The 12,782-nt window shown below is 42.9% G+C and overlaps 1 protein-coding gene across 6 annotated transcripts in view; it reads right to left on the bottom strand.

The window, feature by feature from the left end:
• LOC119658836 (serine-rich adhesin for platelets-like) overlaps positions 1–12,782 on the bottom strand; it is a 237,549-nt gene that overhangs the window by 220,112 nt on the left and 4,655 nt on the right. For 5 of the 6 annotated variants that reach the window (XR_005250289.1, XR_005250290.1, XM_038066575.1 and 2 more), the window contains exon 1: positions 879–962. The exons of the other annotated variant lie outside the window; for it this stretch is intronic. Coding sequence is in view for 3 of the 5 variants with exons in the window: in XM_038066575.1 (XP_037922503.1) it covers positions 879–947 (69 nt within the window). In the remaining 2 variants the exon portion in view is untranslated. Of the gene's footprint in view, positions 1–878; positions 963–12,782 lie in introns of those variants that run through there. 6 annotated transcript variants of the gene reach the window in all.

Consider the following 12,782-nt stretch of genomic DNA (forward strand, 5'->3'; position numbering starts at 1 on the left):
ACCCCTGCGCAAAAGATCATGCCGAGTCTAGCGTTAATAAATCTACATCAATCCAAGCGCACCTCAGCTAATCTACTGGTCTTCCCCCGAGAGGAAGACACCAACGTCGCATTAATGCTGGATCCCTAAGTCGGAGGACACAGAACCACCAAAGAGCTTCGAAATAAATATTACAATTTATTCCACAGAATAAAGAACATCGAAGCAGACCTACAATATGCATCCTCTAGAAAAAAGCTGCATTTTCTATGTGTCCTCCAGCGACATGGGATAGGGAGAATCCGTTTGGCATAAATTAACCCTGATAATCTGTCCTTTATATCGTAACGTATACTAGACAATACGAACCAGGCGCTTGTATAACAAAATAGTACAACAATAACGACAAGGAAGTCTGAACTTGTTAAAACCTTTTCTAGTCTCTCTGAATATCCATTTAATTCTGCTCAAGACGTCTACGTTCAGAGTCCTTGTTCTTTTGAAATTGAATGTGCACTATTATCACTAGATATGCATGGAGCATATGAGTATACATAGAGCGTTTCAAGTGTGCATGGAACATTTAACATAATATACAAATTCCGTTACCACATTAGCACCCATCCCAACTTTGTTTATGTCAACCAAATAATCCATTCCAAGTGACCTACAAAATGATTGTCTTCACGCTCCAATTCCCACCTAATGTTCGTTATATGTGCCACAATGTGCATCTATCTACCCTCTGTGAACAATTACATAGAAGGAAGCACATTTGGAGGCACAACCGATAAGAGTTTAAGGTGCAAGCATGACTGAAACTGGCAGTTACGTTGTAGATTTAATCGTTCAATATCTAAAGTGCAAATTGCAACGCTATCTTATCTGAAAATCCTTACCTGCAGAACTGTCTTAAATACTTCACTCACGGTACTAGCTGTGGAACTACGATCATCAGTTCCCATCATCTTTTAATCGAAGGGCCGAAGTATTTGAAGACAACTAAAGGTTCGGGACGAAATAGCGAGAGACAACGGATTGGGGGAAGAACCCACCGGTTCGAAGGATAAAATGCGTAATTATATACGCCCGTTACCGCGCGGCTTAATAGTTAGATACGCGATATTTGTTAGATCAATTATTCGCCCCAAAATCCAACTGAAGGAATCCGTCGCTCCTTAAGGAACTCCAGAGGGGGACAATAGTACGAGTCCCGGAAATTCCACCGCACACTATCGATTTTCGAGAAAATACTTTGATGCACTTCGGGTATTAGGAAACCATCCCTGCTTTTGGTCCTGCTCACAATTTCGGATCCAAATTATGCAATTAAGTCACAAAAGGCACAAATTCATCATCTCAGCACTTAACTAAAAAGTTTTTAATTGGAATTTAAATAACTTTGATAACAACCAGCACACTCAGTGCATTCCGACACATCCCCAAGAAATAGCGATAGTGAATGACTATGCCAACCCCCGGACTCTATAAACAACAAACAAACAATTTCCGTTGCTAGCATGAAGGGAGCCGGTATCCAAAGCAAATGTAAGACGCTAGCAAGGCCCACACCTACTTTTGATTGCGCGGCTCATAAAATTGGATTTCGGTTTTCAAATTAATGGTTGGGGCGGAGTGGAGGCCATAATGCAAATGCATCCATATCGATGCGCATTGGAATCCATAACATGTTCCGCTGGTTAAGATTTATTGGGAAGAATTTAGATTTGAAGTCATCTGTACTTCCTTGAGAAGACTGTGTTTAGGTCTGGGACATCATCGAGGTAATAAATCGAGTATCAAATGGAAGCATGTTCCTGCAGCTGCTTTCCTGGGAATATTTATATACCGTGGCGAGATACTAACATAAGAGAGATCCAATTATAGAACGCATCATATTTGTATATTCTTCTGTTTAAGCGATTTCCCACAATCAATCGATCTTGTAAGTTCACATCAACAGCGTCAGCAATCATCGGTAGTGATTGCTGCAAGGTCAGCGTACGTTGCTGACTGATCCCATATCATAATAAACAACAGCAACCTTGCCCATGTGCTAACATACAACATGCACATGTGCTAATGTGCAAAATGCAAGCGATTCCGTGTTCCGGCTTGCTACTGGGCGATGTCGTCACCAGCACCATAACATATGGGAATATTCTGACGACCTCGGCCAACGGTTGACTGTTGTGTGTGCAGTTTTTGTTTGATTGGACTTTTTCAAACAAACTTAAGTTCCGGGTTGCTACTAATGGACTTTCCATATTTAAACTGCAGCAACGCGGAAACGTACGGAAGTCAGGTGTGTTGGAGTGGAGCCGTGGTTGGAGTCATACGTGTGGAAGTCTAGTCGTGGGGAAGTCAAACGCGTTGGAGTCGGGTCGGGTCGGAAGTTCTGTTGGAATCGAGTTGGAGTTCTCTTGGAGTGGAGATTTTTCGGTTATTTAAGTTTAAGGTAGAAAGTTAGTGATAAATTAAATAAAGTATTCAAGAAACCCGAAAAGAGTGTTTGTGTCTTTGTTTCGCTGGAACTTCAGAAACAATTTGGTAAGACCCTAATTTAGTTCTTTCCACAGCCTCACTTGACAGCGAGGGATAAAAGAAGCAGGACTCCATCGCGCCCAAGGGATAAGCGCGCCAAGTTGGATACTTGGCTGGACTTGGGTGCGAACCACACTCTATTAGGAGACTTCTCGAACAATTGGTCCGTCGAGCCGGATAGGATACCAAATTAGGATCCTTCAAGTAAGTATCTGTAAATTAAAATTTATAAAACAGTGAATTTTTATAAAGTTTCTTGTGCAAATTGTTGTTAATGAGTGCGTAGTTTACAAACGTGTTAGTGTTCCGCCGCGACAATACTGAACGGTTCATATAGTACATCGGTAAAGTTATCGGTGCTTTGTTTGTGCTGGAACAACATAGGAACGTTCAGACCAAAGGAAAGATCCTTGTAGTGTTGCGTCTCCTACGTTTTCAGTGCACTATTTTGTTGTTACGTGGGCGCGTTCAGACCAAAGGATAGATCCTTACAGTGTTGCGCTTCCCACGTATTCAGTGCCCCGTTCAGAGTATTGCCATTGCGGAGTGGAAATCACTAATTATTGTTGTTGCGGCGCTCAAATTAAGAGCGCAAAATTATTGTTGCTGCGGCGCTCAAATTAGGAGCGCAAAATTATTGTTGTTGCGGCGCCTAAATTTTAGGGCGCAAAATTATTGTTGTTGCGGCGCCTAAATTAAGGGCGCAAAATTATTGTTGTTGCGGCGCTCAAATTAAGAGCGCAAAATTATTGTTGCTGCGGCGCTCAAATTAGGAGCGCAAAATTATTGTTGTTGCGGCGCCTAAATTTTAGGGCGCAAAGTTGTTGTTGTTGCGGCGCCTAAATTAAGGGCGCAAAGTTGTTGTTGCGGCGCTCAAATTTAGAGCGCAAAATTATTGTTGTTGCGGCGCCTAAATTAAGGGCGCAAAATTATTGTTGTTGCGGCGCTCAAATTAAGAGTGCAAAATTATTATCGTTGCGGCGCTCAAATTTAAGAGCGCAAAATTATTGATTCGGTGCTTAAATTAGGAGCGCAAAATTATTGTTGTTGCGGCGCCTAAATCTTAGGGCGCAAAATTATTATCGTTGAGGCGCTCAAATTTAGAGCGCAAAATTATTATTGTTGCGGCGCCTAAATCTTAGGGCGCAAAATTATTGTCGTTGCGGCGCCCAGATTAAAGGCGCAAAGTTACTATCGCCGCGGAGCTTGGTATTATCGCGATATTTAAATTTAGCCAGAATGGAGATTCAGGCAATTATTGATGCCCAGCAAGAAAGGGTCGCAAAACTTGAAAGTGTGCGGGAGTCCCTAGTCAAACTCCGGCAAGAAAAAAGGACGCGAGAGCGTTTTGCTGCGGCATGGGAAGAAGTGCAACAGCTTTATTGGGATTTCCTCGCCGGCCACAGCCAACTTCTTCGCCAAAACGCTTCTAAGGACATAGTCTATTTCCGAGAAAATAAACTATCCGTTATGATCGGTATTTACAATGCTACTAAGGAGCTGATTGGGCGTGTTCATCGCGATCTCATTCCCGAAAGCTCTCCCGTCGATATAGAAATCACAGGTGGAAGGGTAACATCAAGTCCACGCCCCGGACCTTCAGTCGAGCTTAATGAAGCTCAAGGGGAGTCGGAGGATGCGACAAAACAGCCGGAAAACTTGTTCTCTAGAGAATGGTTTCCCAGGGTTCGCGATGACTTGAACATACCTTTTGGTGACATACCGTTGCCGTCAAGAGGCTTCGGGCTAAGAAGCTCCGAGACCGAAGGCATTCCTTATTGGAATCGCGGTCATAGACCTCGTCCTTGTCCACCAGTCCCTGATATTCCTTCGTTTGATGGGGATCTTCGTCACTTTGAGTCTTTCCGTAGTATTTTTCAATCAGTCTATGAAGGATCTGATATTGGGCGAGCTGAAAGGCTAATGATGCTGCAGAGCAAATTAAAAGGTGATGCGAGGAGAGTCGTAGAGCACTTAGGAGTGCATGGGGAAAACTACGATAAGGCCTGGGAACTTCTGGAACGACGCTACAGTAATCCTCGGGCGCTGGTTGAAAAGGAGATCCAGGCCCTCATAGATCTTCCCCAGATAGTATTACAAGACCCCAGTACCATTGGAAGGGCACTTGATACAATGCGCTCAGTGGTTCAAAACCTGTTGAAGGCTGGGTTCAATTGTGATCAAGGTGTACCTTTCATACCTTTTATCCTTACCCGTAAAATGGATGTCTCCACCCGACGGGAATTTGACTCATTGCTTAAACAGCCAAAACTTCCCGTAACAATTGATGATATTGATCTATTCCTGGAAAATAGATACATAGTTATGTCTCCCAATTGGGAGGGGTTAGGCGGACTCGCGAAGGTTCAAGCAGAAGAACATTCCGTTGCTAAGAAGGCAGAGATCTTAGGTGGTCGAAAAAAACCGCATAGGGAAATTTCCCTTGCCGCAAAAGCACAAGGGGGAAAAATTAAGCGGTTTCCATGCTACATTTGTATGGAAGATCATCTGGTATTAAAATGTCCACGGTTAATAAACAGCAAGGACAAAGGGGATCTTCTCCGGCATTATGGTATCTGTGTCTTCTGTGCCTCCCATAAGTACAAAAATGGTACGGAATGTCAAAGGCGTAAGTTTTTGAAATGTGAGCTTTGTCATGGGCAGCATGAAACAGTATTGCATCCCGGCAAAGATCGATCGAGCGGGTCATACATGCAAGGGAGTATTTCTCATCACGCAGAAAACTCTACAAAACTTGCCCATTCCGAAACTATATTGCCCACAGCTGTAATAAAGATAAAGGCAAAGGATGGAAGTGTAATTTCAGTTCGGTGCTTGGTCGACCAGGGTAGCCAGAGCAGTTATATCACTGAGGAGTTAGTTCAAAGGCTGCGACTAACTAAGAAGAGAACCAATGTGGAAGTATCCGGAGTGGGAGGAGTATCCGCAGGAAGAGTGTCTTCAATTGTCGGGTTGACTCTTAGTTTAGAGGATGGCTCAAACGTGGAAACGAAGGCGCTGGTAGTCAAGCGAGTTACCAAAGGGGGTCTTCCTCGTCCACCTAGGGGAATAAATTCATTGTTCCCAGGCAAGAGGCTGGCAGATCCAGTTACAGATCACGCTTCGCATGTTCCGGTTCTTCTAGGTTCCAATGTCCTTCCTCAATTATTTTTGGAAGGAGTGGAAGTTGTGGAAGGATTTTTAGCTCAAAATACTCGATTTGGGTGGGTAGTATCTGGTTCTGCAGCATTGCCTGCTTCTAAAGTTACGGCCTCATATGTTTCCTTGGAGGAACTTGAGCAAAACCTAAGGTCTTTTTGGGACATGCCCATTGACAAAAATGAGAGGGTTGAATTGGATGAAGAGCGATGTGAACATCTATTCCAATCGCAGCACTATCGAACTGAAGACGGTCGGTATGTTGTACCAACCCCGTGGCGTCAGGAGGATATTCAGTTGGGAAACTCATTTAACAAGGCAGTTCAGTATTTTCTCGGCCAGGAGAAACGGTGGTTAAAGAACGCCGAACTCAAAACGAAATCGGACGAGTTCATGTCAGAATATCGGGACTTGGGTCATAGGGAAGAGGTCCCTACTGAACTCCGAGGTGATACTAGTGGAGACGTTTATTACATACCATACCTGAGTGTGATTCGCAAGGATGCTACCACATCGAAGCTCAGGAATGTTTTTAACGCCTCCAGTCCAACGTCGAATGGCGTTAGTCTTAATCAAGCAATTCTTCCTGGGCCAAAGTTACAAACCCACATCTTTGATATTGTTACCCGTAGTCGGAAATTTGAGTTTGTCTTCTCCAGTGATATTACTAAAATGTATCGCCAGATTTTGCTGAAACCAGAGGACCAGTTAAGACTAAGAATCTTATGGAGATCTAACCCGAAGGAACCTATTCAGGAGTATTTTCTGAAAACAGTGACCTATGGGATTGATTGCGCTCCTTGGCAGGCGATTAGGACACTTCATCAGGTAGCCGAGGACAACGCACCCGATGAGGAGACAAAATGGGTAGTAAAAAACGCCTTCTACATGGATGACTTGTTGTATGGGGCAACAAGCATTGGTGCTGCCAAGGAAATTATTAAAAAAATTTCGGTAACATTGGAGAAGGGGAAGATGTCTCTAACGAAGTGGGCCAGTAACCATAGCGAAGTTTTGGAAAACATAGATAGATCGCGACAAATTGATTCCTTTGTAGAATTGCAAAAGGCCGAGAGTGACTTAAAGATCCTGGGGTTGCACTACAATCCTCAAAAGGATTGCTTTCAGTATAGTATCAAGATAAGAAAAATTACTATGTTCACTAAAAGAAACATCCTGAGTGTGAGTGCATCTCTGTTTGATCCCATTGGCTGGCTATTGCCCGTTATTATGAAGCTACGAATCGAAATTCAGAAGTTGTGGCAAGAAGGTTATGGCTGGGATGAAGAGATTTCAGGAGTTGCCCAAGAACAAATAGAAAAAGTGTTTGCTTCATTAGGAGATTTGAATCAGGTCCAAATCCCTAGATGGATTGGGTACGGTAATGAGAGCCACGTAACTGAGTTAGTTGGTTTCAGTGATGCTTCGGGGGATGGATACGCTGCCGTTATTTATAGCAGAGTCAAGACACATCGGGGTTACGTCGTCCGTCTTATTGCATCAAGAGGGCGAGTTACCCCTCTGAAGGCCCGGGTTGGTCAAGCCGAAGGGCTTTGTACCATTCCCAAGCTCGAACTGGAAAGTGTGGTATTATTAGTCGAATTATTAAGGGATGTCAAAAAAAGCTTAGGGGCAATTCCACTAAAGTGCTCAGCCTACACTGATTCTGAGGTAGCCCTCGCTTGGATCCGAAGTCAGAAGGAAATTGAAAATAAGGCTGTAAAGCGTAGGGTCGCATCAATTAGAAAGGTTCTCGCTCCTTCTGAAATTCATTATGTACAGTCAAAGTTAAACCCGGCTGATTGTGCATCAAGAGGAATGCTCCCCCGGAAATTTGCAAACCATAAGCTATGGTTTGAGGGTCCTCCTTTTTTGCAAGGGGATCTACCTGTCACTCCCTTTGTGATAAAAAATTCAATAATAAGTTGCGTCTCTTTAGATTATTGGGAGTCGGTGGGCTTTATCGATTTTAGTTCCCGGTTCTCGTCGTTGACTAGACTGATCAACACCGTTGCATGGTGCTTGAGGTGGAGAGACAGGAAGTCGGGCTTCCTTTAGGCCAGGGAGTTGGCGAGAGTCAGGGGAGCAAACCAGGGGCGAAGGAATCACCACTTCAATTGTATATAAAAAAAAAATATATGTATTGGATTGGATATATTTATTGGATTTGTAAATATAGTAGTAGTATTGGATTTGTAAATATGGTAGTTGAAGTAAGTATCTAGCTTTTTTTCACGGCAATGTAAATATATTCCATTTACGAATTAAGGTTCATGAATTAGCTTTCACGGCAATGTAAATAAAACCCATGCCGCGTCCTAAGATTCATGATCCTTACTGCATGCATGATTTTAGTATTGTTGTTGGGTGATTAACAAAAAATACAGTAGTAATAGTTTACTAAACTAACATTGTCAAGTATGAAAGTCTCTTTTCAATACAAACGTATAACTTCTTTCTATATGTAGATGTTTACATCAAGAAAAACTACGAAAAAAATGTAAAGTAACTTCCATTTAAAAGAAATTTGTAAAGAAGTTACTAGTAAGTTCAATTAAATTAATATCTTGTAAAGTTACTTCCATCTAAATCTTGTAAGGAAGTTACTAATCAACAGAAAGTTAAATAGAAACTGTTGTTACGCTGTAAAGTAGCTTCCATTTAAAAAAAAAAAAAACTGTAAGGAAGCTATTAATGAACAAAAAATTTTTAAAGCAATCATTACCGTAACTAATAAGCATCATGTAAAGATTTTTTGTAAACTAGATAAAACTATATTCCGTAAGAAATAACTTTGTAACATTAGAAAATAAGTGCAAAATGTACACATCTTGTAATTCGTTATGTAATTCGTAAGAAGAAAATCTTTTGTAATAATAGGTAATAAGTTCAACGACCACAGATTACTCATCTGGCACAAGCAGATCATCAGGACCAACCGAAGTTATTATGACCGTCAACAAAATGCTCCGCCTCAGCAGGAAGTTTTCTCGGGTGGGAGAATGTTTAAGCGATTTCCCACAATCAATCGATCTTGTAAGTTCACATCAACAGCGTCAGCAATCATCGGTAGTGATTGCTGCAAGGTCAGCGTACGTTGCTGACTGATCCCATATCATAATAAACAACAGCAACCTTGCCCATGTGCTAACATACAACATGCACATGTGCTAATGTGCAAAATGCAAGCGATTCCGTGTTCCGGCTTGCTACTGGGCGATGTCGTCACCAGCACCATAACATATGGGAATATTCTGACGACCTCGGCCAACGGTTGACTGTTGTGTGTGCAGTTTTTGTTTGATTGGACTTTTTCAAACAAACTTAAGTTCCGGGTTGCTACTAATGGACTTTCCATATTTAAACTGCAGCAACGCGGAAACGTACGGAAGTCAGGTGTGTTGGAGTGGAGCCGTGGTTGGAGTCATACGTGTGGAAGTCTAGTCGTGGGGAAGTCAAACGCGTTGGAGTCGGGTCGGGTCGGAAGTTCTGTTGGAATCGAGTTGGAGTTCTCTTGGAGTGGAGATTTTTCGGTTATTTAAGTTTAAGGTAGAAAGTTAGTGATAAATTAAATAAAGTATTCAAGAAACCCGAAAAGAGTGTTTGTGTCTTTGTTTCGCTGGAACTTCAGAAACAATTTGGTAAGACCCTAATTTAGTTCTTTCCACAGCCTCACTTGACAGCGAGGGATAAAAGAAGCAGGACTCCATCGCGCCCAAGGGATAAGCGCGCCAAGTTGGATACTTGGCTGGACTTGGGTGCGAACCACACTCTATTAGGAGACTTCTCGAACACTTCAAATAAAAGTATCGAACGAAGAACATAAATCTATTTCTCCATAAAAATGTAGAAGATTTTGAGGAAATTTTTAGTTGAAACTATCGCGGAGATTACAATAAAATTTCAGAGGAAAATTTGTGAAGCTCTAAAATCGCTTGGTTCAACGTCGAGAAACATAGCATCCGCAACGATCTCATATCTCCCCAATCCAGCCTTTTATGTGCATATTGGATAGCTTACCGCCGGAGGTAAGAAGCGTTTTCGAACGAATCCGCCTGAAACCCGGTCATCTCGATGAACAAAACAGACCTAATCGAATTGCTGGGGGCTGCGACAGGGCGAAACCTCATACTCCTAGGATTCAAATGACTACTGTGAACAATAGAATTAACAACAGATAAATGGGTTCCCTGCATGCAAAATGGTACATCAGAGGGAGGAACATCTACCGAAAACTGATAACTAGGAGATGATCCTGAGGAGGGAAAAATTGGGGAGTCAGACGGCGGAGCTTAAACTCAACATTGACCTGGCGTGAAGACCTAAACCAACAAAGATCCATGATAAGGAACCAGCAAAAATACGTCTAAAATTGGCATATCAGAAACATGAAAAAAACAAACCCAGCTGCGCAGGAGCCAAACGATATCTGTGCTATCTGAAGAGGAACTCAAAAACGCTCAGGAGAGAACCAAGTACCAAACAAAGAATAAGAGAGCAGTAGAGGTGAACTAACAAAAGGGGAGTGTTACTAAAAAATCTAAATCCGACCCCAAAAAGGAAGAAACTTCTGGCAGATTAGGGAAAAAATTAGGGAACTAGAACAACCGACATTAGCTATGCTAGCGCGGTCAAGGGTTCCGACTGGATGTTCTACCTAAATCCACTTCGAAAAAACACTCACCCGTGAGGAGCAAAAAATCATCAAAATTCTCATCGCCGGCGGGATGTGTGAACGGAAGATCAGGCTTGTGTTCGATCTCATGCGCAATATATTCTACGCGAAGAAGGACGCCAAGGAATAACTCATGAACGTAGTCCCTAAATTTCCAGACTAAGAGGGATCAGCACTGTCGACGTGTGGCGACGATGCCTCTCCCTAAAGCCGCAACAATGGAGACATATAAGCTTGTACGCCTGATGGCTGTCCAAAGCGAAGGTCTTCAAGCATGGCTGTTGCTAGTGCTCAGAAACTAGGCAGCAGGGAAAAGAAAACTTCTCACCATTGGGCTGGATAATCGACCTCTGGAAGCAATCAAAACTACAAATGTAGTATTAACTACAAATTCAGTAATATCGCGATGCACTAGCATTAGGGGAAAGCGAAAAAAGATTCTTCGAATGACACATCGCGAGAAATATCTAACGAAATTCCTGAAGCAATTGTGATGATTATGGGGTTTGGAGGTAAGAAGGTAACCCTCCTGCTTTCTGAAAAGGAGAAACGGGGCATCTTCTAAGGATTCGCAGACAAGTGCCAAGCAAGAGCAGGAATGCGGTCGTCGATGACACTCGATTGCAGTAGCTCGGTGGACCTTGGCTACCGAGGCATCTGATGCTACAAGCAGCTTAGAGAAGGAGGTGTTTAAATCGAGAACATCGCTCCCTAGAAACCCTTTAACAAAAGCGCAGAAAGATGTGACCAGGAGAGAACGGTGGGGGTAAAGAGCCACAGTTACACCGTCCGCATTCGAGCATAAGGAGTCAGAGGGACTCTTCAGGATCGAGAGCCGTATTCGTTCAGAAGAAACTCAACGATTGTGAGATCTCCTTGAATATCTAAGGCGATAAGAGACTTGAGCCAAAGGAGCTCCGTAAACGTCCTGAAATGTACAAAAACAAGAATGAAGGTCACTCTGGATAAAAAGGAAACGGAACAAAAGTCCGAACCACCTTTCACATCACAGCTGTCTGAATTCATCAAAGATAAGCACAATCTTCACATAGCAATCAAGCATATGGTGAGGCCCATCAGGGTTCTCTGCAACAAATCGCGGGAGGATGTGAAGGAATCGAAGGGAAGGCCTACAATTACTGCTTCGACGATAACGCAGTCAATGCGCAGCCGTATTCTCGTAAATGAATAGAGAAAAAAGAGGGCTCGGGAAAAGGAAGACGACCATCTAGAAAACCAGCAGGTGCCCAAAAAAACAAAAAGGCGCGTCGCCCATTTTGAGGAAGAGGCCTAAGACTTCGGTAGGCAGGAACATATTGTCTAAAACACTAGCGCCACGAAGGGAACCGATATCCTACCGAAAAGTACATGACGAATGGACTAAGGCCAAAAAAGCCTGTAAAGCAGAAGGGAATGAGGATCCATCCGGGAGCGATTATCATTTCAAGAGCGTGTGGTATATCCCACCCAGGCATACTAAGATGAAAGCGGATTTTAAAGACGTGGGGAAAAATGTAAGCATAATCCGGAGGTAAACCCCTCCAAAAGGAGGATCTCATGCTAGAGCTGAAAAGGTCCCAAAAGAACAAAGCTGAAGGCTTCTGTAGTCAAGTAAAAAATTAACTTAGGGAAAGTGCTACCGTGCCCAATAGCATTGGATGGGTATACTGTCGCCTAAGAAAGCAAATATCTTTAAAGAGATGCGATTAATCCAAAAAGCGATTGCCCGAGAATGTAACAAGAATCCCAAATGCATGTAGTGCGATGAAACGGAGGGCCTGGACAGCGACCATTTTGCCGTAAGCCACAATTGTTCTGAGTTCAAAAAGGCGTTAGAATTTGAAAATGAAATCGATCCATATTAATCTCAATCATCGTAGGGTCGCTTAAGATCTACTCTCGCAGTTCATTTACGAATTGAAGGTGCGAATTGCTGAAATAAGCGAATCCTATAAAAACAATAATGTATTGGTAGTCTGTAGTCGATCCTACAGGTGGGGTGGTTTTGTGTTGGTATTCGGGGACCAAAACATACAGAAATGTATAAGCCAGCCCACAAGTAGGTTCGTATGGGCAAAAATAGAAGGCATATACCTCTATATTTGCTATATTCCTTGAGACCTGATGTTGGCTGAATTCAATACAATTTATTGACGTTGGACAGAATGGTCTTGGACGCAAAAAGACGGAAATCAAAAGTTATTGCCGGTGGTTTTAATGCATGGGTCACAAACGAATACACACACGCGGAGTTAGACATTATATTGGCTAACGACTGGGGTAAGTATCAGTGGCCACTCCGAAGAACCCAATTAACGATGTGGTGGGCCGTGTTGATGCCACAAACTCCTAAGACCATAACTGCTGTGGGAAGAGCAAGAGAGCAGACCCCAGTCGGCTCTCACCAAGGATAGCAGCAATTATT

The sequence above is a fragment of the Hermetia illucens genome, chromosome 6, assembly GCF_905115235.1.
Source record: "Hermetia illucens chromosome 6, iHerIll2.2.curated.20191125, whole genome shotgun sequence".
Taxonomy (NCBI): Eukaryota; Metazoa; Arthropoda; class Insecta; order Diptera; family Stratiomyidae; genus Hermetia; species Hermetia illucens.